The sequence below is a fragment of the Sparus aurata genome, chromosome 10, assembly GCF_900880675.1.
Source record: "Sparus aurata chromosome 10, fSpaAur1.1, whole genome shotgun sequence".
NCBI classification, from domain to species: domain Eukaryota; kingdom Metazoa; phylum Chordata; class Actinopteri; order Spariformes; family Sparidae; genus Sparus; species Sparus aurata.
The window spans coordinates 12,417,726-12,441,813 of NC_044196.1; the positions used below are offsets into that span (position 1 = coordinate 12,417,726).

A 24,088-nucleotide genomic window follows, 5' to 3' on the forward strand; every position below is an offset into this window, starting at 1 on the left:
TCAGATAATTCTAAACGGATTAGTTTAAACAACATGGAATTGTATTTGAGAATGTCAGTTATAACAGCCAACGTATTAACAAACTGTCAGGTTTAAATCGGGCTGGGCTCATAATTACAGTTAATGTGTCAGGCCGGGCCGGGCTCGGACAGAACTACACAGGGTTGGGTCGGGCTTGATTTTGTGGGCCCGATCTAAGGTCTTATCCCTATATGCAAACAGGGTCAACAGCAAACAGGGTCAACAGCAGAACGACACATCCCCATTGGTTTTCGCATGGCTTTTCCACCTAGATGTTTCATAGCTCATTACATAAAGTTGGAGGATTTTAAACTTTTTTTCCCTCATAATCTGCCTATTCCACCCGCTGTCGCCTTCCACTTTCCCTCCTTCTCCGCCTGGCTCCCAATATAAAGTGAATGACTTGAATGAGTGAGTGACTGAGTGAATGGATCATTTTCCTCTTTATTCGCCTTTGGTCTGAATGTACGATAATAGTAACTGCTACAGTGCAGGCTAGCTAGCTACATCAGTTGGACATCTTCCAACATTTCCAAGAGGATGTAAGTGACATCAGGTTAAGCTTATGTTATGATGGGTTGGGTTTAAGTAATGTCAAGTAACAAACCTTTTTCTTTTTTCAACACAATTGTTCATTAACCTGTAATGTTTACATCACCACCCTTGTGATTTTCTTTTTAGTTACTGTGATGGTGGGATACTCCTGCACAATAGAACTGAATAGAGGAGATTTAGATCTGGATTCAGAATGGACAGCCAGTACAAAGAATCTGAAGTGTCTATCATACACCATGAAACATCAAAAGACGATGATAAAATATTTGGTCTTAAAATATTTGGTCTTAGAATCCTAGAAAACATTGCTTGACGCAGCCAATTTGAGAAACTATGCCAGTATTACAGATGTTGCTAAAGACCTTGGAGAAGAAGAAGTCCCAAGAATCACAGAAAATGCCGGAGCCTCTTCACAATGAAAAGAAAATTGGAGACTCTGAAAAGGAAAGCCACAGAAAGCATTACAGATGAAGCTGGAGAGAATAGCTTCTCACAGTAACTAAAAACAAAATCACAAGGGTGGTGATGTAAACATTACAGGTTAATGAACAATTGTGTTGTCACTCACATCCTCTTGGAAATGTTGGAAGATGTCCAACTGATGTAGCTAGCTAGCCTGCACTGTAACAGTTACTGTTACACTGTTTAACCCATAGACATATATACATAGACACCTCATTGAGCGCCCTGTGAACTGATACAAGTCAATGGAGTGAACTTTATAATATGCTTTCTACAAAGTGCCATAAAATAAAGCCCCTCATTTACACAGTCACACATGTATGGATATATTCAGGAAGCAGAGAGGAACCAAAAACAACGTCTGTAACGTTCTCTGATATTGTAACTTTTAACTACTCCTTATACGTTCAGTATACAGGTCGGCACCAAACCACAAAATAGATTTTTATGTTTTTATGAATGTTTACAGCTGCTGATATATGTAACGCTGTTACTGTGATGATACATGAGTTAAATACTTAATCTGTTTCTATATTAACCACATCCTGACATGTAAATGTGACATCTCTGTGAATAAAAAACAACGTTGTTTTTATAAATCCAGTGATTTTTGATGATCTGATTTGAAGTACTAATAATAACAATCAATCACATATATATATATATATATATATATATACTATATTATTAGTATAGTAGTAGTACTATTTATCTGCATATTCTTGACTTTCAATGGGAGCATCTGTAATGCTGCAATATCCCGTCGGGCATCAATGAAGTATTTCTGCATCTGATTCATATATTATGCAGTCAGTTGTCCATATTGAAACTTAAATGTAATGAAACAAGTTGACAGTATGGTAGGAAGATGTCACATTTACATGTCAGGTTGTGGTTATTATAGACACAGATTAAATATTTAACTGTCATGTATCATCACAGCGTTACATACATCAGCAGCTGTAAACACTCCTGAAAACATCATACAATAATTTGGTGCCGACCTGTATACTAAACATGTAAGGTGTAGTAAACGTTTATAATCATCAGAGAACATTACAGACATTGTTTTTGGTTCCTCTCTGTTTCCTTAATATATCCATACTTGTGTGAATGTGTAAATGAGACACATTAACTTATAGCACTTTGTACAAGGAGCTGTCTGAAGTTCACTCCATTGACTTGTATCAGTTCACGGGGTGGAGCTGCCTCCTCCAATATAACGGCGACATCAACATACAGTCCAGCACTCAATGAGGTGTCTATGTATACGTCTATGGTTTAACCTGCAAAATATCAAGCCTGCTAGATAGCTAGCCTGTAAAAGACACCAAGCTAACATTAGCAACTGTTACAGGTACAGCTATAGGTATAATCTCCCTCTGTCAATTCCCCATCAATTCACAAGCACAAGAGAAAAAGCATTTTGTACTTAAATTTAATACCCCTGGAACGCATTGGAAGTTGATTGAAGATGGCATAGATGGTAGTGTTGTTATAACCACTCAACTCAACCAACGATCTTTTCACAAAACTGAGAAAAACCTTGTCAAACTGTCAAAATCCATCAATATTTCCGTGCATGAGCTACTTTATGACATTCTAACTGAAAGTGGGTGAATATCAAAATACATGATAGAAACATTTTGTTAAACCACTTACAAGTGTTATGTTGACAACACTATTGAAACAATTACTTTTTATTACAACTGTACATGAATGAATAGGCCTTTTGGCCCTGGACTAATAGGGTATTCTATTAGCTCCATTCTATTTTAAAGACTTGCGCTGGCTCTACAAGTCTAATTTAAGGCTCTAACAAATAAATAGTATGGGTATATTATACATTTTCTGAATCATCAGAGTCCCTTGAGTATTGAAGTTTTTGAGTTTTGTGTCCCTGGTGTTCTTTAATGCCACAGGGATAAAAGATAGCATACAGTTTGGGCGGAAATTGTGAGAAAATGTGTGTTATTTCTGATTTAAAGAAGTCATTTGACGTCTGTGTTTGTCAGACAGTTTCAGTACTGGGCTTAAATAAAAGCCTAAAAGGTCCCCTTTCCAACGATACCAAGCACTATATTATGGAATATTGACAATATCCGTACCATGAGCCTAAACCAGATATACACCAGATTTCAAAAACGAATTTATTTAAGGGTGTTAGTAACTTCATGAGCTGAAAAAAGTGATTTCGCTACCATCCCTGCACTGCTATCGTGATTTTTCTAGTACTAGGGGTGTATACCTTGCCAAAAATCACTATGAGACTTTGTCCCCCATTTGATACCGATGGCCCAAATTTGGGGCCCTGGCTTATGGACTATTACTTATTGCAGCCCATTTTCCAATGAAGACCAGCAAAGAAAGAGGCAGCGGCTGCTGCCTTGTTACTTCCAGAAGCGAGGCAGCGGAGACACCACGTCTCTCTCTCTGTTTCTTCTGCATTTTTCCCACATTGGCGTCTGTCATCTTCCACACTCTGCTTGTTCTGGTTCAGAACCGGTCCTCTGGACAGCCCGAGGGGAGACTGTCGGTGTCACCTGACTGGGTCCAGACTGGAGACTTGTCCCTGACTGTGAAGGACGCTCAGCTGGAGGACGGAGGGAACTACGTTTGTTACACCGTGGATGGAAACAGAGAGAAAACCAGAGGAAGAAGTCCTGCTGCTGTGAAGGTGACCGTCCAGAGGAGCCGCCCTGGTACCTCTCGACAGGTGAGTCACCTCCCTCCCCCTGAACAGATCCCATGAACACACCTTGCCTACATCACATCTGCTTTATATCACTGCGCCACCGCTAAAAGACAGAAATGACTACAACTGACAACTGACAGTGACTAGTGTGAGTGTTTGCAGTCATTTCTGTCTTGCAGAAATGTCCTAAAGACAGAAATGATTTGATGATGCTACAACCTTACTTATTAACTAAACTCCCTTTTCTGTCTCTCCCTCTGCAGCCGACACAGAGAGCAGCTGAGGAGCAGATCAGAACTGGATGCATCGTCAGTACAGCCTTCAATGTGCTGCTCTTAGCTGCAGTTATCTTCTGCGCTTCATGGAGGGTTCGTGTTTGGAGGTCCCGCAGAGCTGGAGGGGCGAGAGGATATCTCTGGGTGGAGATCCTGATCTTAATATCATATATCGTATCTGTGTGTCACGTTATCTGCTTCTTTAACAATAAAAGTACTTTGATTTTAGAAATGTGACAATCTTTTGTTTATGTTTGTGTGTGTGTGTGTGTGTGTGTGTGTGTGTGTGTGTGTGTGTGTGTGTGTGGAGTACTCAGATTACCTTTTTTGGCTGTGATGGTTAATACAATGTGCTGGTTCTCCATCTTAAATAAATCAGTTACTTAGTTACTTTATCTTAAAATAATCAGTTACTTACTACAGAGTGACTCAGAACAGCACCGGGTTCTGGTTTCAGTGGTTCCGGGTCTCGTTGTTGATCACAGGGAGAATCAGCGTTTGGATCTGATGTGTGTATTTATCACAATCACGTTTTTCAAAATAAAGCGAGGGCAGTTTTAAATTGCCTTTAATTGATCGTAAGCGGTGGAAGGTCGCTGTCATTAGTAACGCGTTGCATTACTCGGTTACCGTTGATATTAATAAATTACTGTAACGCGTTGCTTTTGTAACGAAACACTGGTGATGACGCCTTCACGTCCTTTTTTTTTTTTTTTTTTGCTCTCCGGCGGTGAAAATAAACCGGCGGCCCTGAAGGCCTCACCGCTGAACTCAGAGGGCCGGAGATCCACACCATGTCTGTTTCTGTGTTTGCTTTTGAATAATATTTGGATGAGTCGTCAACATTTTAAAGATTTTTTAAGAGATTTCCCAGAAAGTCTCAAACTCTAAAGTGACAAATTACTGATTGAGAGGGTCAGAGCGCACCTGTAAATGCATCTCTATTTTATCTAACATGTTCTGTTTCCGAAATGAAATGTATACTGTTAGTGAACGGAGAGATAAATCATTTCTTGATCCCACTGGAATCGTGCCATGAATCACACATGTCACACATTGTTTGCTCCTCTCTATAAACTCAGACACTTAAAGACTTAGGAATACTAGCTAAACAAGTAGCTGCAGGCGTGTGTCTGCTGAAGCCTCTGACTTCCTCTGCATGTTTTGCATTGTGTGTCTGGTCTCACTGATGGATCAACAGATTATCTGAGCTCACTGATAGATCAACAGATTATCTGAGCTCGGAGAAAACATCAGTCAACTTGTTTTATCAAGTGAAGTGCAGAACATAACATAACCTGCAGAATGAATCAGACCGAGTTAACACCAAGTGCTGCTATCAGCTGCGTGACTGCCACGTTAACAGGAGGCCTCTTTAAAGGAGCATTATGTAACTTTGGGAAAATATATCCAAAGTCAGAATTTGGATATTTACATTACGAATGAGGTAATAATACACATTTGTTTCCCCCCCATAACTGAATAAACAAGCTGTTCTCAGAGGAAAATAAGATTCCCAGGACACTGTTTGAAGCTAGAAAAGGTGGCAGGGTCCGCCACATGTAAACATACATAAGATTTAAGGACCTAAGTTGTAACTTTTAGAGTTTGTGACTTCCTGTAAAATCTCTAAAGATACAGATTTTGGATGCAAATTCAGGCCGAGCAGAAAAAAAGTTTGGTTGATGATAAGAACGTTGTGAATCCTTGGAGAGGTCACTCTCACTGTTGGGCGATGATGGAAACCAAACTAGCAAAGCTGCCCTTCAACTTATTAAATGGAAATTGTTAATAAAACCACATCAACCTCTACGTACGTAACATTCTGAGCTGGTCTTTCTTTGCATGTGTGTTTCTTTGTGTCTGAGCTCACTGATTAAAACAACAAACCCAACTGTTCACATGAGAGTCACAAACAATTATTTCATGATAATCGTTCTCTCCAGATGATTAAAACACGGTCGTGTTGTCACATGTCAGCTCTCCAGTGGCTCTTTAAAGAAGAATGTGTCAGTGTGCTGAACATCAGCTGCAATATTTTCTGTTGCTGTCAGATGCAGCTCTGTTGTTGTTGTCCTGTTTCCATGGTGACAACACAAAAGTCATGTCAGTCAATGTAAACAGATGATGTTTTTACAGTAGTCGACTCGGCTACTTTAAGTGGTTAAGCACTGGGCTGGCTGTCAGGCTCATGGCTGTGACACACAATAGTCTTGATGTTGAGGCCCACTGCTGTAAGTAGCGTTCATGATTAAACCTGGAATGCTGCGCTGCAACATCTTTGGATAAATAAATATGACTGTCGACATTTCTGCTGGCTGGAAAAAAAACTACTGTATGCAGTATGAATCAGACCGAGGAAACACTTAGTGCTGCTATCAGCTTTTGTGCACCATGTTGAATGGAGATGATTCCACAAAGGAGTCAACGATGATGAGGTGATTTCCGCTAAGTGACTGTCATGTTAACAGGAGGCCTGTTTAAAGAAGCACTATGTAGCTCTGGAGAAAAAGGTGAGACTTGTCATGTGAGACATGAGGAGATCTACTGAGCTGAGTTGATAAAAAAAAGTTACCCAGCCTGCTTTAGTCAGAGTGAGTTGAACTGTTTATAACATGTGACGTGTTAAAAACAAAATGGATCAGACTAACACTGTCTCCTGTAACACAAGAAGCGAGAACGAACACGTGGGAACAAAGAGACTTGTGTTCATTAGAAGCTGATTAAACATGTTGTATGCAGGAGTCTCACAGGATGGAGTCAGGAGAAGGTTTATGAAGCACAGTGTAGAAGGTGCAGTGAGGGCTGATGGGAAGGTGGAGGCTCTCTTGGCTTTCTGTCACACACACTGTCTCTTTTTGCACGTGTTTGCTTTGTGTTTCATACCATGACAAATATTTGCTAACAGGACAACAAAGACGTGTTTGTGTAAAGTATTTAACGGCTACTTGGTGCACTGCATCCTGGTACACTGCAGATAAGATCACCTAAATCTCTCTCTATCAGCACTGATAGAGAGACCCACAACCCCACAAAGGAATCGCACATTCCAGTTTTGAGAGGATCATTCAGACACACACACACATACAAGATAAAGAGCCTGTCACACTGTTTGTCCTTTGATAGAGCTGACCTGACCTCTGACCTCTGTGCAGCTTTGTGAATCATTCAGGTCACAGAAGATTGAACGCTCACTTCCTCACGGTGAATTCTCTCCAGACAACGACCTGCTCTCCCACTCTCCTCAAACATCGAGTGCAAGGTCACACATGCCGACAGCCTCCACCAGCGTGCAGTGACTCAGCAGAGTGTGACTGGATAGAACACACACAAACTCAGAGCTGACACACACGCGCGCACACGCACACGCACACACACTCAGACATGACACCTGAGGCCTGTACTGCGAAGGGGGCTCAACATAGCCAGGCTTTGTGCTCATGATGCAGCTCAACAAAGCCCCAAGTCCCCAAACAGAGTTAAACGGTACTGCGATGGTGGTTATCAACTTACTTTGTCAAGTCCGGTTCTCTGCTTTGTGCTCTGCGCGCGTACATGTAAAAGGGGGCGTTTGACGTCATATTATTCTACTTCCGTGCGAAAATGGATCGATCCCGGGCCACATATTTTACTCAAGATGAGCAGATTCTTATTATGCAGGACTATGAAGAATTCAAGGACACAATCACGGCAAAAAGTAACACTGTCGCCGCCAGTAGAGCGAGGGAGGGCTGCTGGCAGAAAATAGCTGACCGTGTAAATGCGTAAGTTAACAATGATTAATATTAAGATAAATATTATATTAAGCCCTTAGTGTTTTAATTTCTGAAAGCTCAACATTGTGCAACTTTTACATATTAACCCTCATCCATTTAAAAAATAAATACACTGAAGTAACAACTATCTTTTTTCATTTTTGAATGATGTCTGTATTGTTTTCACATTTTACTGATCTCAGTTATAGAATGCGCGTGTGTGTTTTATTGAAAGCGAGGCTGAGTGTGCGTAGGCTCGGTGTTTTTTTTTTTTTTTATTACTGTGTCGGGATGAACAAGCAAATGTAGCGACTGTCCCTGTACAATGACAATAAAGAGCTTCCTGACAGTGAAAATCGCTCAAGCCTGTAAGATTTGTGTTTGGGTGTACACTGCCCTACAACGGGTGAAACATTGATCAGTTCATCAGTTTATTCAAGCCACATCAAAGAAATAATTAACTTTGCTCATTATCTGTGACAAATAAATACTAGGTTGGCCTAATTAATATTTCATATTGCATTTTATTAAGATGTGGAAGCAGCAGTCGGACATGGCAGCAAGTTAGAGCCAAATACAAACACATCATTCAAAGTGGTATGTAGCCAAGCTGCCCCATCATTTTGTCAGTGTGGATAACATACTGTTTCCCATTTTATTTTAATATATCACTATCTTAAGCCAACAGGAAGAAGAATGAAAAGGGGAAGATTTCATTATGCAAGCAAGTAATACTGATGATGTAGAGGGGTATGAAAGTAGCCTACATTACCAGATATTTTATAGAATCCTTCCTTAACAAGCATTGTGCTCAAATGACTTGGGAACACTACAAACACGCAACACGCAGTGTTCTTGCTCAGATTTGCTGCATCACCAACTGAATGTAAAAAGGTTCCCGTGGCAAAAAAAAATGAAGGGCTACACAAACAGTTTGCCTTACAGTGAGCGCACAGCTTCTTCGAGTGGCATTCCTGACACTCGGCTCAATAAGTGAGCAAATGTTCCGTATTCCCTCGGCTGAAAATCTATATCGCTCATAGAGAATTTCATCAGGAAATGCCAGCGGATCAGCGCGATCTCGAAGAAGCCGCTCACATCGTAGTGCTGCCAGAATTATTCTTGCTCCCAGGTCCACCGGGTTCTCAATGAATGGTGACGCCATCTCCGAATGATTTACACAGTGAAACAGCGGCGCTTTTATAGCCGATTTTAAGCTGAAACTCTGAACATAACCTGGTCGGGACCAGGTTATGAGCTAAGCATAAGTTACCATGGTGATCTAGCCGGGTTAAAAGAGAGCCACCTTTGTAGTACAGGGAAGCCTGGCTTTAGACTCAACATACCTCGCTAACCCACTAAACTGGCTTCGCAGTACAGGCCTCTGGAGATAACAACGACAAAACAGGTGTCCAAAAGCTGCCGTCTGTAAAATGTCTATTTTTAAAACAAAACAAAACATGTGCACTCATTTTAATTGTAAGACGTGATCTTATAGAGAGCCAACGTGGAGGTTCCGTTATGTTTGTTATCCAGCTGCCAGGCGCGACTTTAGAGAGGCGGATGAAGGGGAAGTCCATCTCTGACAACACACAGATCAATATTCAACATTTTCCGCTGCAGTCTGTGAGAGTTTTCAGGGTGGAAATCTCACATGAGATGGCGCCATTTGTAAAGTAAAACATCTCACGAGATTCTAATGTTGGAAATTCTCCAATTTGCATGACTTTGAAGCGGTAATGGCAGAGTATCTATCGACTGTCTTCATGTACATATTTGGGCTTTCCGTCATTACTTACGACAAGTGCGCGGAGTATACTTCACGTACATCTCGTAAAACTGTACACTCTGCCGAATGAATCTCTACTCACATAGACTACTTCTGTCACCACTCACTTGCTCTTCGCTTTTTCTAATCACTTGGTGTTGCAGTCATTAAAACACACCCCAGTCTGTTCTACCAGGTACGATGGCAAGATATTCTAATGTCTGATTGTGTGGAACTGAACGGGATATTTTAATGATGTCAAACATAAGATTATTAAAAAGGCTGCAGAGTGAGAAGAAGGAATCAATGACAGAGGTGGTCTGTGTTGTTCAGCGAAGGAAAAGTACGGAGAAAAAGGAGACCTGTCCAGTTTTTGACAACCTTCGTGGCTGAAAAGTAGCGATAACTTAATTTACGACTGTACTTGAATGCATCATGAAGTTTCTATTGGTGCTTATTTGTTAACTGGTGGAGCTTGGAGCAGCCGCTCACTCAGGGGAGCGCAGTGGGACGAGACGGACCATGAATGTTATCCTGCAGTTTGCAATGATTTTCGGGATGATTCTCCGTGTTTATGGAGGATCTGTGAGGGGGATTGTGGGAGATCCGGTTCAGTTCCCTGTAAACTGTCCGATGAACGGGAGAGCAGAGCTGTACCGAGAGGACGGGACTGGGAACCCGCCGCTTGTGGCTGCGCGTCGGGACGGAGTTTGCACATCTGGTGATGGATTCACTGACCGGCTGGATCTAAAGTCCTGCTTCAGCTTCACTCGCTCACTGTACACAGACACCGGTCTGTATGAGATCAGATGTGGCGGCCGCAGAGAACACATTCAGCTGGATGTGGTTGTGGCTTCTGAATTATCAGTCAGTGAGAGAGAACAGGTGACGCTCAGGTGCTACTTTAAGGCTGCACGAGGACAGGTGGAGGTTCTGAGGTGGGACAAGAACGGAGTCATGGTGCTGGAGGTGAATCTGTCCACCGGAGAGATTACAAACGGAACCGGGTTTGAGGGAAAGAGACTTTCAGCGGCTGGTGCCGCAGAAGGAGACTTTTCACTGACGTGGGATCAGGCTCAGGTCCAGGATGAGGGCGATTACTTCTGCTCCGTCCGCAGTAAAGGCGTCAGGATGGGGTGGGGGGACCCTGCTGCTGCGAGGCTGAAGGTCATCAAGAAACACCTGGACCCGACGACCCCCCGCCCACCTCTGAATGTAAGTCTGACAGCTCACTCTGTGCAGGATGTGACAACACTCAGGGTGAAATGTGCTGTGGGTGTGTCAGGTGTCACCATGTCAGGCAGCAGCTCTGAATGTTACAGAGTGATTTACATACTGAATCCAAACTTGACCTGCAGTCTCAAACAGATAGTTGTCAACTGTATGAAAAGTAAATAAGGAACACCTGTTGGCAGGGCTGGCCGACCCGATTGCGTTCATCCCCTCCCGTTTTTTGTTTTTTTTTTTTTTTGTGTGCCCTTTTTGTGTGTGTGAAACGATTTTTAAATTATTTGACTCGAACCTGAATTTAATTTGATGCATGTTGATTTAATTTACTACCTCTTATTTTGTTTGATAGCTACCTGTGCATTTTATTGTTTTACAGTATTTTATTGTTTCTATTCTTGTCCTTGTATTCTGATTGTATTGTATTTGAATGTGCCCGCTGCTATGTTCATTTAATTTATTAACCAAACACATTTTTGTGTCTCTCTCTGCAGCCGACACCGGGACCGGACAAGAAGCATTTCGGAACTGGATGCATCGTCAGTATAATCTTCAATGTGCTGCTCTTAGCTGTAGTTCTCCTCTGCGTGTTGTGTTTGGTCAGTGTTTCTAAGGCTCACAGAGCTGCAGGTGTCAGACCCCCCGCAGATACAGAGATGGAGCCTCTGGGTGGAGATCCTGATCACGTTCCTAATGGAGGGGCCCACAGAGCGGAGCCATGACACCCAGGAACCAGACCCACGTGTTAATTATTGTGAATGTTACGACCTGATTAAGATCAACACTGGGATGGTTGATGTCACTCAGCTTCACACTCCTCAGCACACTTTATATACTTACACTTGTTTACCTGCTTACAATAAAAGTGGATTTTAGAATAGAATAGAATAATGTTTATTCGGACATGTTAAAAGACAAAATAAGAAAAAAAACAAAAACAAACAAGCTTTGAAATCATCAGGCATACAGCAAAATCACTAAAGCCCACCAGAGAAAAGCTAACAAACAATCAAGCAAATATTTCATGTCCGAAAAGGAGCAGGAGGGAAGTGTGAACTTATTGAGTCCTACACCTTTTTTATATCTATCTTTCATTTTTAACTTCATGATAATCACTTTTTCTTTATCTTAATCAAGCATGAAATCAAAGGTTCAGATCACAGAGATAATGAATAAAACGTACTTAAATAACAGAACAACCTACACATCCTATTCCATTATGTATCCATTCAGTATGTTGTCTTTGAACATTCGTCTGAACTTTTTACTGATGTACATGTTTTCAGTTCCTTGTTACAATTATCCATAATGTGACTCCTTTGACTGTAATACAGTGATATTTTGTGTTTGTTCTCACTACTTGTTTCTTAAATATATTGGTTCCTCTCAGGCTGTACATATTTTCTCTCAATGAAACAACTCTTGGATGCTGCTGGGCAATAATTTATTTTTGGCTTTATACAAAATTTGAGCTGTTTGTAAATCGACTAAATCATTAAATTTTAGAGCTTTTAACTTGATAAACATGGATTCGTTGTTTCTCTCTAAGTGGTTGTGTGAGTGTGTGTGTGTGTGTGTGTGAGTGTGTGTGTGTATGTCTTGTGTTGCGGGTGACCTGTTCTAAAGTAATCCGTCACTCAGATTACCTTTTTTGCTGTAATTATCAATGCGCTGGTTCTCCATCTTAAATAAATCAGTTACTTAGTTACTTTATCTTAAAGTAATCAGTTACTTACTGCAGAGTGACTCAGAACAGCACCGAGTTCTGGTTTCAGTGGTTCCGGGTCTCGTTGTTGATCACAGGGAGAATCAGCGTTTGGATCTGATGTGTGTGTTTATCACGATCACGTTTTTCAAAATAAAACGAGTGCAGTTTTTCCCCTGATTTATTTTGAAAATACACATTTTAAAATAAAGTCTTTTTCACACTTCATCGCTCTGATTAAATCTAAAGACAACATTAAGACGATCAAATGTTTCTAATCAAGTCAGCGGGTTCGTTAGAAACATCACATGATAATAACCAGTGTTACTTTCAAAATGTTGAACACAGAGGGCCGGATCACTGTTTTCATCATGTAACGTTTCTAATGAACTTTATTATAAACATGTGATCGTCTCAATGTTCTCTTAAAATTAAATCACAGTGATGAAGAGTGAGAGAATAAAACACATTATGTGAATATTAAATACGAATAAAACACATTATGTGAATATTAAATAAGAATAAAACACATTATGTGAATATTAAATAAGAATAAAACACATTATGTGAATATTAAATAAGAATAAAACACATTATGTGAATATTAAATGAGAATAAAACAAAGCTGATCCACAGAGGTTGAGTCTGTTCTCTCTCAGGACTTCTTCAATAACTAAATGTACCAACATGATTCTGCAGCAGCTCTTTAACTGGAGATGTTTATTTTTCCTGCGTCTGAAATTGATATTTAAATTAATATTTTCAAAATAAATCATAGGGAGAAAAAAAAACGGCCCTCGTTTTATTTTGAAAAACGTGATTGTGATAAACACACACATCAGATCCAAACGCTGATTCTCCCTGTGATCAACAACGAGACCCGGAACCACTGAAACCAGAACTCGGTGCTGTTCTGAGTCACACGTCTCCTCACATCGTGTCAAGTAAGTGATTACTTTTAAGTAACTGCGTAAAAACAACACGGGTCAAACTAACACTGTAACACAAGAAGACAGAGACAGCAGCACATGTGAAGAACTGGATCCCTCTGCAGGAATCCAATGAGCCAACACAGGAAACAAAGAGACTTGTGCTCATCAGAAGCTGATTAAACATGTTGTATGCAGGAGTCTCACAGGATGGAAGCTCTGCAGGGTGGAGGCTGACGCTCTCTTAGCTCCACGCATTTCTTTGCAAGTGGTTGCTTTGTGTTTCATACCACGACACGTATTTGCTGACAGGACAACAAAGACGTGTTTGTGTAAAGTATTTAACGGCTACTTGGTTTCTATATAAGCTCACTCTCTCTGTCAGTGCTGCTGAGAGACATTTAATGACTTAATTTGTAACTTTGTGACTTCCTGGAAAATCTTTTAAAAATGTTTTTTGAATGTTAGTGTCTTGGCTCCTGTCATGTGACACAAACACACACACTCACCAACACACTGACTGTACAAACAGACACAGATCAGCATCATCAGAGCTCCTGTGCTGCACACATAATATCTTAATAAAGTTATCTTGATTTAAAGTTGTTAAATAGTCTTAAGGGACGCTTCCACTCTCTCTTCAACTTGCACAAATGCAACAACAGACTCTTTTCCAGTTTCTGGGGTCTGCATTACTGACGCTGATATCAGGCTACATGACTGCCTTCAGTAACTCTGCTGGTGATTCACACTCCAGCTATTGTTCCACATTAATAGATATTTTCATCCTTCAAAGGTCGACTGGCAGGCAGTGAGTGATAAGCTGTCTAGAAGATCAGGGTGAACACAAGGTGTGGAGTTTATTCTTCTGTCACACCAACAATTTTTTTTTTATAAATACAGACAAAAAACCCCACTACCTTCTGCCAACATATGACTTATGTGTGCAATGTGAACCAGACTACTAAAGAGACAAGAGCAGCAGTCCAGAGGGTTTATTACCTGACTGTGTGTGTTCAGAGGCTTTCTGACATTAACATGCAAGAGAAAAAAAAAAAAAAAGGCGAGGTACAAGCAGGAAACACAACTTCCTTGGTGGAGAGAACGATCTGAGAAACCATATTTCTAAACAATAGGAGTTGTTGGTGGAGAAGGAGGACGTGTTTGTCTCACACACAGACAGAAAGGTCAATGACCCCAACACACTGACTGTACAGGCCCGGGACTGTTTGTTTTAGAGGAGTGAGATAAAGACACACAGTTCATCATACAGGCGTCTGGCACCTCTGATAGAAACAGCTTTCCTCTCTGAGTGACTCGCTGTGATACAGATCGTGTTAAACACATGGAAAGAAAAGCATCACTGTGTGTTCATCTGCAGTTGAAAAAACGTCACTTTCCTTCCACCTTCATTTCTTTTTCCTCTTTGCAAACTGAACATATCAAAAGGCCACTTAAGGGGCACTATGTAGTTTTGGAGAAGAAGGGGAGACTTGTCATGTGACACATGAGGAGATCTTCTGAGCTGAGTGGATGGAAAGTTACCCAGCCTGCTTTAGTCAGAGTGAGAAAATCTGAGCTGTTTATGACATATGACGTTTAAAATCGGTCCAATTGTGACCCAGCTGCTCCTGTAGGAATGAACGACCTGTCTGTCTGCAGGCTGCACTGACATCAGCAGCCCCACCTGCTGCAGGACAGTCGTGTTGGGGAGCAGAAACACTTACAAAGATATCATATATATCATCAACATGTCAGGGTGTAACCAGTCATACATGATGTGGTGCACACTGTGAATGAGCTGAATGGTTTGTTAAAAATCTTCTTTTAAACACAATGTAGAAGGCTGGAGGCTCTCTTGGCTTCATGCTTTGTGTTTCATACCATGACAAATATTTGCTGACAGGACAACAAAGACGTGTTTGTGTAAAGTATTTAACGGCTACTTTGTGTTTACATAAGATGTAAGGACTTAATTTGTCACTTTCAGAGTCTATGACTTCCTGTAAAATCTTAAAAAATACAGATTTTGGATGCAAATACAGGCCGAGCAGAAAAAATGTTAGATGGTGATGAGAACGTTATGAATCCTTGGAGAGGTCACTCTCACTGTTGGGCGATGACGGAAACCAAACTATCGAAGCTGCCCTTCAACTCTGCAGATAATTGTTAAAAGGAAATTGTTAATAAAACCACATAAACCTCTATGTATGTAACATTCTGAGCTGGTCTTTCTTTGCATGTGTGTTTCTTTGTGTCTGAGCTCACTGATTAAAACAACGAACCCAAATGTTCACATGAGAGACACGAACAATGATTTCATAATAACCATTCCTCTCCAGATGATTAAAACAAAGCTCTGTTGTTGTCGTCCTGTTTCCATGGTGGCAACACCAAAGTCATGTCAGCCAATGTAAACAGATGATGTGCGGTCGTGACACAGTCATACGTATTTACTAGGAAGTTGAGTTCACCTCTGACAAGAAAACAGATTAAAACTACAGTCCAACACATGAACCTTGATATGACTTCATTTCAAACATAATGAGAGTTCTGAGTTTATGTCGACTGTCCTCGTCAGACATTATTATCTGTGAGTACATCAGCAACAGGAGTTGGTGACTCGGCTACTTTAAGTGGTTAAGCTCTGGGCTGGCTGCCATGAGCTCATGGCTGTGACTCACAATAGAGTTGATATTTAGGCCCACAGCTGTAAGTACTGTTCACGATTAAACCTGGAATGCTGCGCTGCAACATCTTTGGATAAATAAATATGACTGTCGACATTTCTGCTGCCTGGAAAAAAACTACTGTATGCTGTATGAATCAGACCGAGGAAACACTTGGTGCTGTTATCAGCTTTTGTGCACCATGTTGCATGGAGATTATGTTACAAAGGAGTCAAAGGTGCACACAGGTGAATTCCGCTAAGTGACTGCCTTTCAAATAAGGAGCCCTTTTTTAAGGGGCACTATAGCTTTGGAGAAGACAGTGAGACTTGTCATGTGACATTTGAACCTCTGAACACAGTCAGGTAAAAAAAAATAAACCGAGACTGCTCTTCTTGTGTCTTTGTAGTCTGGTTAAGTTTGAGGAAAATGTGCCTGAAGGAAGAGGAAGTTTTCTCTCACTGTTTGTTTTATAGAAAAACCCACAAAGGAAATGCACATTCTGTCATGTTTGTAGATCTGTATGTTGTTCTTGTCTGGTGTTGTCTTGTGGGTTCTTGTATTTGATTTCCATGTCTTTGTATCTTGTCTTGTGTCTTTTGTTTTTCCATGCCCTCATGTGCTCCTCCCCTTCGTTACCTCACCTGTTGGTCCACCTCACCTGTTCCTCGTCTTGTCATCAGTGTCTGTGTATTTAGTCTCTGTGTTCCCTTCACTTCTTGTCTGGTCATTGTAATTGTCATCCTCTGTCTCGTACATGTTTCCGTCCATGTGCCTGCTCCTGTCTGTTCCTCATTCCCCATGGTATGTGTTTTGGATTTGAGTTTTGCATTTTGCATTTTTGATTTGAACTTTGGTTTTGATTTGTACTTTGCTATTTGGTTTGTACTTCGCCCAGTTTTTGGTTGCTACTTTGTCTCTTGCCCCCGTTTTGTCTGCTCCTGTTTTTTTTCGTGTTCAGCTTTACAATAAAGCTTGCTTTTTGTTTCCCCTAGCCTTGCCTCTGGTGTAACTGCATTTGGGTCAACCTTCCCCTTTCCATAGTCTTCCCTTTAACCCCCCACCTAACACATTCCAGTTTTGAGTTGATCATTCAGAGACACACACGTGGTTGATGGATAAAGAGCCTTTCACACTGTTTGTCCTTTCATAGAGCTGACCATCAGGTCACAGAAGCTTGAACACTCACTTCCTCACTGTGACAATAATCTGCTCTTCCGCGACTTCCCATCTTCAACATCAAGAGCACAGTAACACATGCCGACAGCGGGCGTGACTCAGCAGCTGTGACTGGATAGTGATTTATTATATTTACATGCTGACAGAAATATTACATAAGACAAAAGCAATAGCAAAAATAAACAATATGATTAAAAAGGTGAGTAATAGAATAGACGTAGATACATATAAACATGTTAAAACACTTGTGAATTTTAAATAAGATGAAAACAGAGACAGAATGATCCACAGAGGTTGAGTCCGCCTGATTTTAAAACTCATATTTCGACCAACATGATTCTGCAGCACCTCTTTAATCACAACAGAAATAGTGTAACAGTATAAACATTTGAATGTGTCATCGAGAGCCTTGTGAGGAAGAAATGCATTGTGGGAACTGGCTATAAAGAAAACAAAACAACCACACCTGAATCTCATCAAAGGCTGCAGAACAGGGCCGCGCCATGACGTCACATTAAGATAAGAAAGTCATCCAGACCGATAGGAAGCGTTGGTGTGAAATCTAAAAAGGGCAAATTTCACAATAAAAGTCACAAAACAATAGAAATTTCCGAGTTCAGGATTTACAGAACTGGATATGTCTCCTAGAGGGTCACTGTTCCCCCCAGTGTTGCTTTTCAAATTCATTTACAGAATTTCAGAATACCATTATTTTCTTTATTTTTGTATATATTTTATGGAAACAGAATCTGTTTCAGAAGTCAGTGGGCCACATGACATGGAAGCTATTGAGAAAAAAAATATCATAATTTCTGCATATTAATACTCATATAAAATAGAGGAAGCACTAAAGTACAATTAAAAACGGTGTGTCTTAATTCTCCAGTTTAGTAATAAATTCTGCTGCTGGTTTGGAGTCAGTGGGCCACGTGACATGGAAGATCATGAAACATATCTTATAGGGGGAACACTGAGAGTGTCCCTGGACAAATGACAAGGACTTAGAATAAGAATTAGACAATCATGTAAAATTGGGAGCCAGTGTCACACCCCGTCCAAACTGCACGCATTCTTCAGGTAAATATTTCAGCGGTGCATTCATGTGCAACTCGTAAAACTCTACACTCTACCCGCTTCTTGAATGAATCTCTACTTACATAGACTATTTCTGTCATCACTTTCTTGTCCTTAACTTTTTTAATCACTTGGCTCTTCAATCATGAACACACCCAAGTCGGTTCTACTAGATATGATATCAAGATATTCTAATGTGTGTGAAACTGACCGAGATGTTTTAATGATGTCAGCATTAAATTATTAAAAAGGCTGCAGAGTGAGAAGAAGGAACCAATGACAGAGGTGGTCTGTGTTGTTCAGTGAAGGAAAGTACAGAAAAAAGGAGAACTGTCCAGTTTTTAATAACCTTCGTGGCTGCTGAAGTAGTGATTGCTTAGTTTACGACTGTACATGAATGCATCATGAAGTTCCTATTTGTGGACCGGAGAGCGAGGCAGCCGCTCACTCAGGGGAGCGCAGCGGGACGAGACGGATCATGATTCTCATCCTGCAGTTTGCAATGCTTTTCGGGATGATTCACCGTGTTTATGGAGGATCTGTGAGAGGGATTGTGGGAGATCCGGTTCAGTTCCCTGTAAACTGTCCGATGAACGGGAGAGCCGAGCTGTACCGAGAGGACGGGACGGTGAACCCGCCGCTTGTGGCTGCGCGTCGGGACGGAGTTTGCACATCTGGTGATGGATTCACTGACCGGCTGGATCTAAAGTCCTGCTTCAGCTTCACTCGCTCACTGTACACAGACACCGGTCTGTATGAGATCAGATGTGGCGGCCGCAGAGAACACATTCAGCTGGATGTGGTTGTGGCTTCTGAATCATCAGTCAGTGAGGGAGAACAGGTGACGCTCAGGTGCTACTATAAGACTGCAGGAGGACAGGTGGAGGCTCTGAGGTGGGAGAAGAACGGAGTCACGGTGCTGGAGGTGAATTTGTCCACCGGAGAGATTACAAACGGAACCGGGTTTGAGGGAAAGAGACTTTCACCGGCTGGTGCCACAGAAGGAGACTTTTCACTGACGTGGGATCAGGCTCAGCTCCAGGATGAGGGCGATTACTTCTGCTCCGTCCGCAGTAAAGGCGTCAGGATGGGGTGGGGGGACCCTGCTGCTGCGAGGCTGAAGGTCATCAAGAAACACCTGGACCCGACGACCCCCCGCCCACCTCAGAATGTAAGTCTGACAGCTCACTCTGTGCGCAATTACACACACGGCTCCATTTTTTATTAACAGCGTCGTGAACTTGCTGTTCCAAAAACTGAACGGATGTCTCGTTCTCCTCATTGTCACTCGTTCATGTCAGCTGGAGTCAGTCAGGGTTTTATGAGGTCTTGAGTCACGAGAACAAGAGGCAGCAGCAGTAAAAAGAATTAAAGCAACTCATTTATTCAAGAGCCACTTGTCCCAGTTAAATACCACAAATGTATGAAAACATTCCTTATGTATACATATTACCATGATAAGACACAATTATGAGATAAAAAGTCATAAACATGAGATTGAAGTTGACATTTTATCTTATTTTTATGACTTTTGTATTTGTACTTACGGTGACTCAGGAAAGAAGTAAAACAAAACCTCGACTGTGTTTGTATCCAGATTGGCAACCTCTCAACTCTACAGTAACATTTTATCATGACATCATCAGCCGCAGGGCAAAATCTGTTGTAGGTGTGTCAGGTAGCAGAACTGTTATACTTCCAGAGCGATTCACACCCTGCATCCAAACCTGACCTGCAGGGACGAACAAGGGAGATGATTTACCCGATCTGTCACCAAAGACACCTGTCATCAGTCGAACTGCAGAACTTGCTTTAGGATTCTCACATTTTTAAGTTTCCCTCTGTATCAGCGTGATTCAGTAACAGCTGTCCACACATCCAGGGGTACAATAGTAACAGGAAGAGCTCAAAGATAATTCTGCATCATTTTAGTGCTGCACATGTGCTGAAATCATCAACAAATGTGGGCAACAAACTGAATCCCTCCCAGTACTACAGGATGTTTCATTACATGATCCCAACACGTGTATTCTGTCACTCCCCTGCCTGTCAGAGACCTGCACCATGTTTAACATGCTCCGTGTCAGTGTCATGGTGTCCCACCAGCTCTGAATGTGATGTTCTGTTTGTTTCCTCTCTGTGGCTGATCAGGGAACCACTGGAGAAAGGATGGAGACTTGGACCACTGTCATCATTACAGCAGCTGTGACGTCTGTGCTTTGGGCTCTTCTTTGCCTCTTTTTAGTTTGGTGGCTGAAGTTCCGCACACCAGATGTGTCACCTGGACCTGATGTTGGACGACAACTGAGAGAATATGAGATGGTACATCTGACCAATGGGAATCCTGCTGGGCCGCAAGCCAACGGGGGTCCTCACGTCTAGAATTTGACTCAATAAATTAAAAAACAAATTCAATCAACAGCCAACACTTAAATCCATCAAGTACAGACTGTATTTTGATGCATGTTCATCAAATTAGACACTTCCTTCAGAAACAATATCCCAGTTTTCAAATTTGTCTCAGAAAACAGACCTCATCTATCTACGACTCCACAGACTCTGTCAGCACACAGTTTTCCCCATCAGACTAAAGAACCATCGGGGAAGATTTTGGGTTGAGCATTGATGAAGATCAGTGGGGCAACATGGTTGATCGAGTCTCTTCTTCGGTACTCCACTGTTCACGATATCTGTAACAGATGTGACCAGGCCCCTGTAAACCTCGTACATGTGTAGACTATCTGACACATTCCAAAAAGATTATGATGTGATAATAACTCCAAGTCTGTCATTTTGGTATCCTAGCCCACAACTGTTTTGTCTCTTATTTCTTTGACGTTGTTTTAATGTATCTTGACATGTATCCTCTCCATTCGCTTGACGCACTCAAACCCCCTTCCCGTCCATTCGCACAAAGCTCTCTAACCTCCTTTCCCGTTCCCTCAGGCAAAGCGCTTGTACCCCCTTTTCCGCTCCCTCGTGCATAGAACTTCTACCCCGTTCACGTCCATTCATGCAAAGCACTTTAACCCCCTTCCCGTTCCCTCGCGCAAAGCACTCGTACCCCCTTCCCGTCCATTCGCACAAAGCTCTCCAACCCCCTTTTCCGTCCGTTTACACAGCGCCCTAGAACCTCCTTCCCGTTCCCTCACGCAAAGTGCTCATACCCCCTCCTGTTCCTTGGCGCAAATCACCAAGTACCCTCTTTTCCGTACATTCGGGCAACGTCCTCGCACCCCCTTTTCCGCCTGTTTGCGCAATGCCCTCGAACCGTCGGGCATCCGTTGACATCGTAAAAATAACCAGCTCCATCGATTGCATCCATACGATCATCCACCATCCAAATATAATCCTCCAGGCATTCTTCGGCCTCCTGCAATGCTAGGAATTCACTTCCACAGCATCCAGTCACAACCCCTCTCAACATACTACCCTCTCGGACACTATCCACTCCCAAGACACCCTCCGATTGAGCCCCAAACTGAACAAGATTGACCGGTTCGGAATCTCTCATCCCATATACCTCTTCCGACTGAACTCGTACCTGGAAGAGAACACCACCTGTTTCATGCTGTTCATGGTGTCGTTTAACTGCAGGATGGTGCTGATTTTACAATCCACCAGCCTTCAGTAGTGAAAGCTGAGAGGAGGAATGCTTTTGTAACAATTAGTCTGTGAATACAAATAGCTGCAGGTGTGTGTCTGCCATAATTTACACACGTTATATTGTGTCTGGGATCACTAGTGACAGGGTTAACTTAAGGCGAGACAGCAAGGGTGAATCTTGACACCATAACTCTGAAACGATAACACATAAAGACTTGAACTTGAACTTGAAGTTAAGCCCAAAAACAACAAAAGTACTTGTCAGCAGTGTTCACCTGCTGAAGCAAACAGGTGTGTCTGTAAGCAGTGTATATGTGACGCACAATATACTTGACATTTCGATTTCCAGCAGGAGATTGAGAGACTTTACTGCTCCTTCTCCTTATTGTCTTGGTGCATAATTCCTCTGGAAAACATTTTTTTTGTGTCTTATTATTGCATCAGTGTCAATAGAATGCTGCACTGCAACATCTATGAATGAATGAATATTACTGTCACATTTCCTGCTGGCTGGGAAACACCTTTTATCAGCTGTATGAATCAGACCGAGGAAACACCCAGTGCTAGCATCAGCTATGTGACTGTCATGTAATCATGAGGCCTGTTTGTAGAAGCAGAGTGGCTGTGTGCATGCTGTGCCACCCACATGTAGCAGTGAGTGTTTTTTTTTAAAAAAGAGCACATTTCTTTCAGTGTTCTCCATATTTCCCTGACAGTGTTTTGAGACCAATGGTTGTTTGTATATGTATAACTTCCAGTGTTGATGCTCAATAAAAAAATCCATTGAAAGAAAATGAACTGTGTCATTCTGTAATAAACCAGGAACTACAGTTATGACGCTTTGAGGTATCTCAACTGGAGAAATCTTCTGATACTGCAGGACTCCCCTTGTTTGGTATATTCAGTCTGACCAACAGATGTTAACAGATGTTTGGAGGTTATTTGCTGCAGAAGCTTTCATTATTGTTAAAAAGGACTTATTATTTTTAAATCACATCTATTCTAATACATGAACCGGCTACATTTGGTTGCATTCCTTCTATTATTTTGTATTACAGACACAAAGTTTAATCTGTCGTCATGATAAATCTCCATCAGAGAGAAGCTGCACATGTTAGTAATTCAGGAGGTGAAATACTGTGAAATGCTTCTTGTGATGGTTCTTCAAAGCTGTAATGAGCCACAGAACAATGAGTACCATATGTTCACTGGCTGCTGCATGTGGTTGCCAGATGTTTCCAGAGTCCAGATGTGTGTGAAGCATCCAGTAAATTCTCTCAGAATCAGCTTTATTGTCCAAATATGTGAACACACAAGAGGAATCTCTCATTTCAGGTGATAACTGTGTGTGGTGACTCATGAGTGCATCGGTGAACGTGTCTTTACAACACTGCAGGTGTTTGTTTCTGTTGGTTCACCACTTGTAGAGTTCAGCTCAGTGATCATCCCACACAGACACAAGCTGCTGGAAGAGAACACCACCTGTTTCATGCTGTTCATGGTGTTGTTTAACTGCAGGATGGTGCTGATTTTACAATCCACCGTCCTTCAGTAGTGAAAGCTGAGAGGAGGAACGCTTTTGTAACAATTAGCCTGTGAATACAAGTAGCTGCAGGTGTGTGTCTGCTGAAGCCTCTGATATTATTTACACATGTAGCATTGTGTCAGGTCTCACTAGTGACAGGGTTAGATTAAGGCAAGACAGCAAGGCTGAGTCTCGACACCATGACTCTGAAACAAGAAGACCTAAAGACTTGAACTTGAACTTTAGGCCCAAAAAATAATAAAACGATGTAAAAAAGTAGTTGCCAGTCTATACTCTCACTGGCTGCTCTCATCTCTACTGATCATTCCTGTGGCCTCCTGTCATGCTGATGCAGTGTGTAAATAAAAACACTTCCAGGTCCACACAGCCGCTGAGAGTCACGGTGCTCTGTCAGACTGTTGGCATGTGTCACCATGGAAATCTGACAGGCTGCACTCGATGTTGGAGGGGAGTGGTAGAGCAGGTCATTGTCTGGAGAATTCACAGTGAGGAAGTGAGCGTTCCATCTTCTGTGACCTGAATGATTCCCAAAATCATCATCAGGTCAGAGGTCAGGACAGCTCTATCAAAGGACAGTGTGAAAGGCTCTTTATCTTGTATCAACAGTGTGTGGGTGTCTGAA

At 41.8% G+C, this 24,088-nt stretch overlaps 2 protein-coding genes across 2 annotated transcripts; both read left to right on the forward strand.

Annotated features, from left to right (window-relative positions):
- The first annotated feature begins 9,614 nt into the window (after positions 1-9,614).
- LOC115589176 (uncharacterized) lies at positions 9,615-11,712 on the forward strand. The gene is made up of 2 exons (XM_030429917.1): positions 9,615-10,746; positions 11,253-11,712. Exons 1-2 carry the CDS (start codon positions 10,054-10,056, stop codon positions 11,478-11,480), a joined length of 921 nt encoding a protein of 306 aa, XP_030285777.1. The 5' UTR covers positions 9,615-10,053; the 3' UTR covers positions 11,481-11,712.
- A 7,065-nt stretch (positions 11,713-18,777) lies between these two features.
- LOC115589175 (uncharacterized) lies at positions 18,778-22,714 on the forward strand. The gene is made up of 2 exons (XM_030429916.1): positions 18,778-19,485; positions 20,466-22,714. Exons 1-2 carry the CDS (start codon positions 18,793-18,795, stop codon positions 20,694-20,696), a joined length of 924 nt encoding a protein of 307 aa, XP_030285776.1. The 5' UTR covers positions 18,778-18,792; the 3' UTR covers positions 20,697-22,714.
- Positions 22,715-24,088: the final 1,374 nt, after the last annotated feature.

Bases quoted from the DNA above. Each gene is read 5' to 3' on its own strand.
- LOC115589176 (XM_030429917.1), top strand. From the start codon at position 10,054: ATGAATGTTATCCTGCAGTTTGCAATGATTTTCGGGATGATTCTCCGT. The intron at 10,747-11,252 runs GTAAGTCTGACA...CTCTCTCTGCAG, and splicing joins CCCCCCGCCCACCTCTGAAT to CCGACACCGGGACCGGACAA.
- LOC115589175 (XM_030429916.1), top strand. From the start codon at position 18,793: ATGATTCTCATCCTGCAGTTTGCAATGCTTTTCGGGATGATTCACCGT. The intron at 19,486-20,465 runs GTAAGTCTGACA...GTGGCTGATCAG, and splicing joins CCCCCCGCCCACCTCAGAAT to GGAACCACTGGAGAAAGGAT.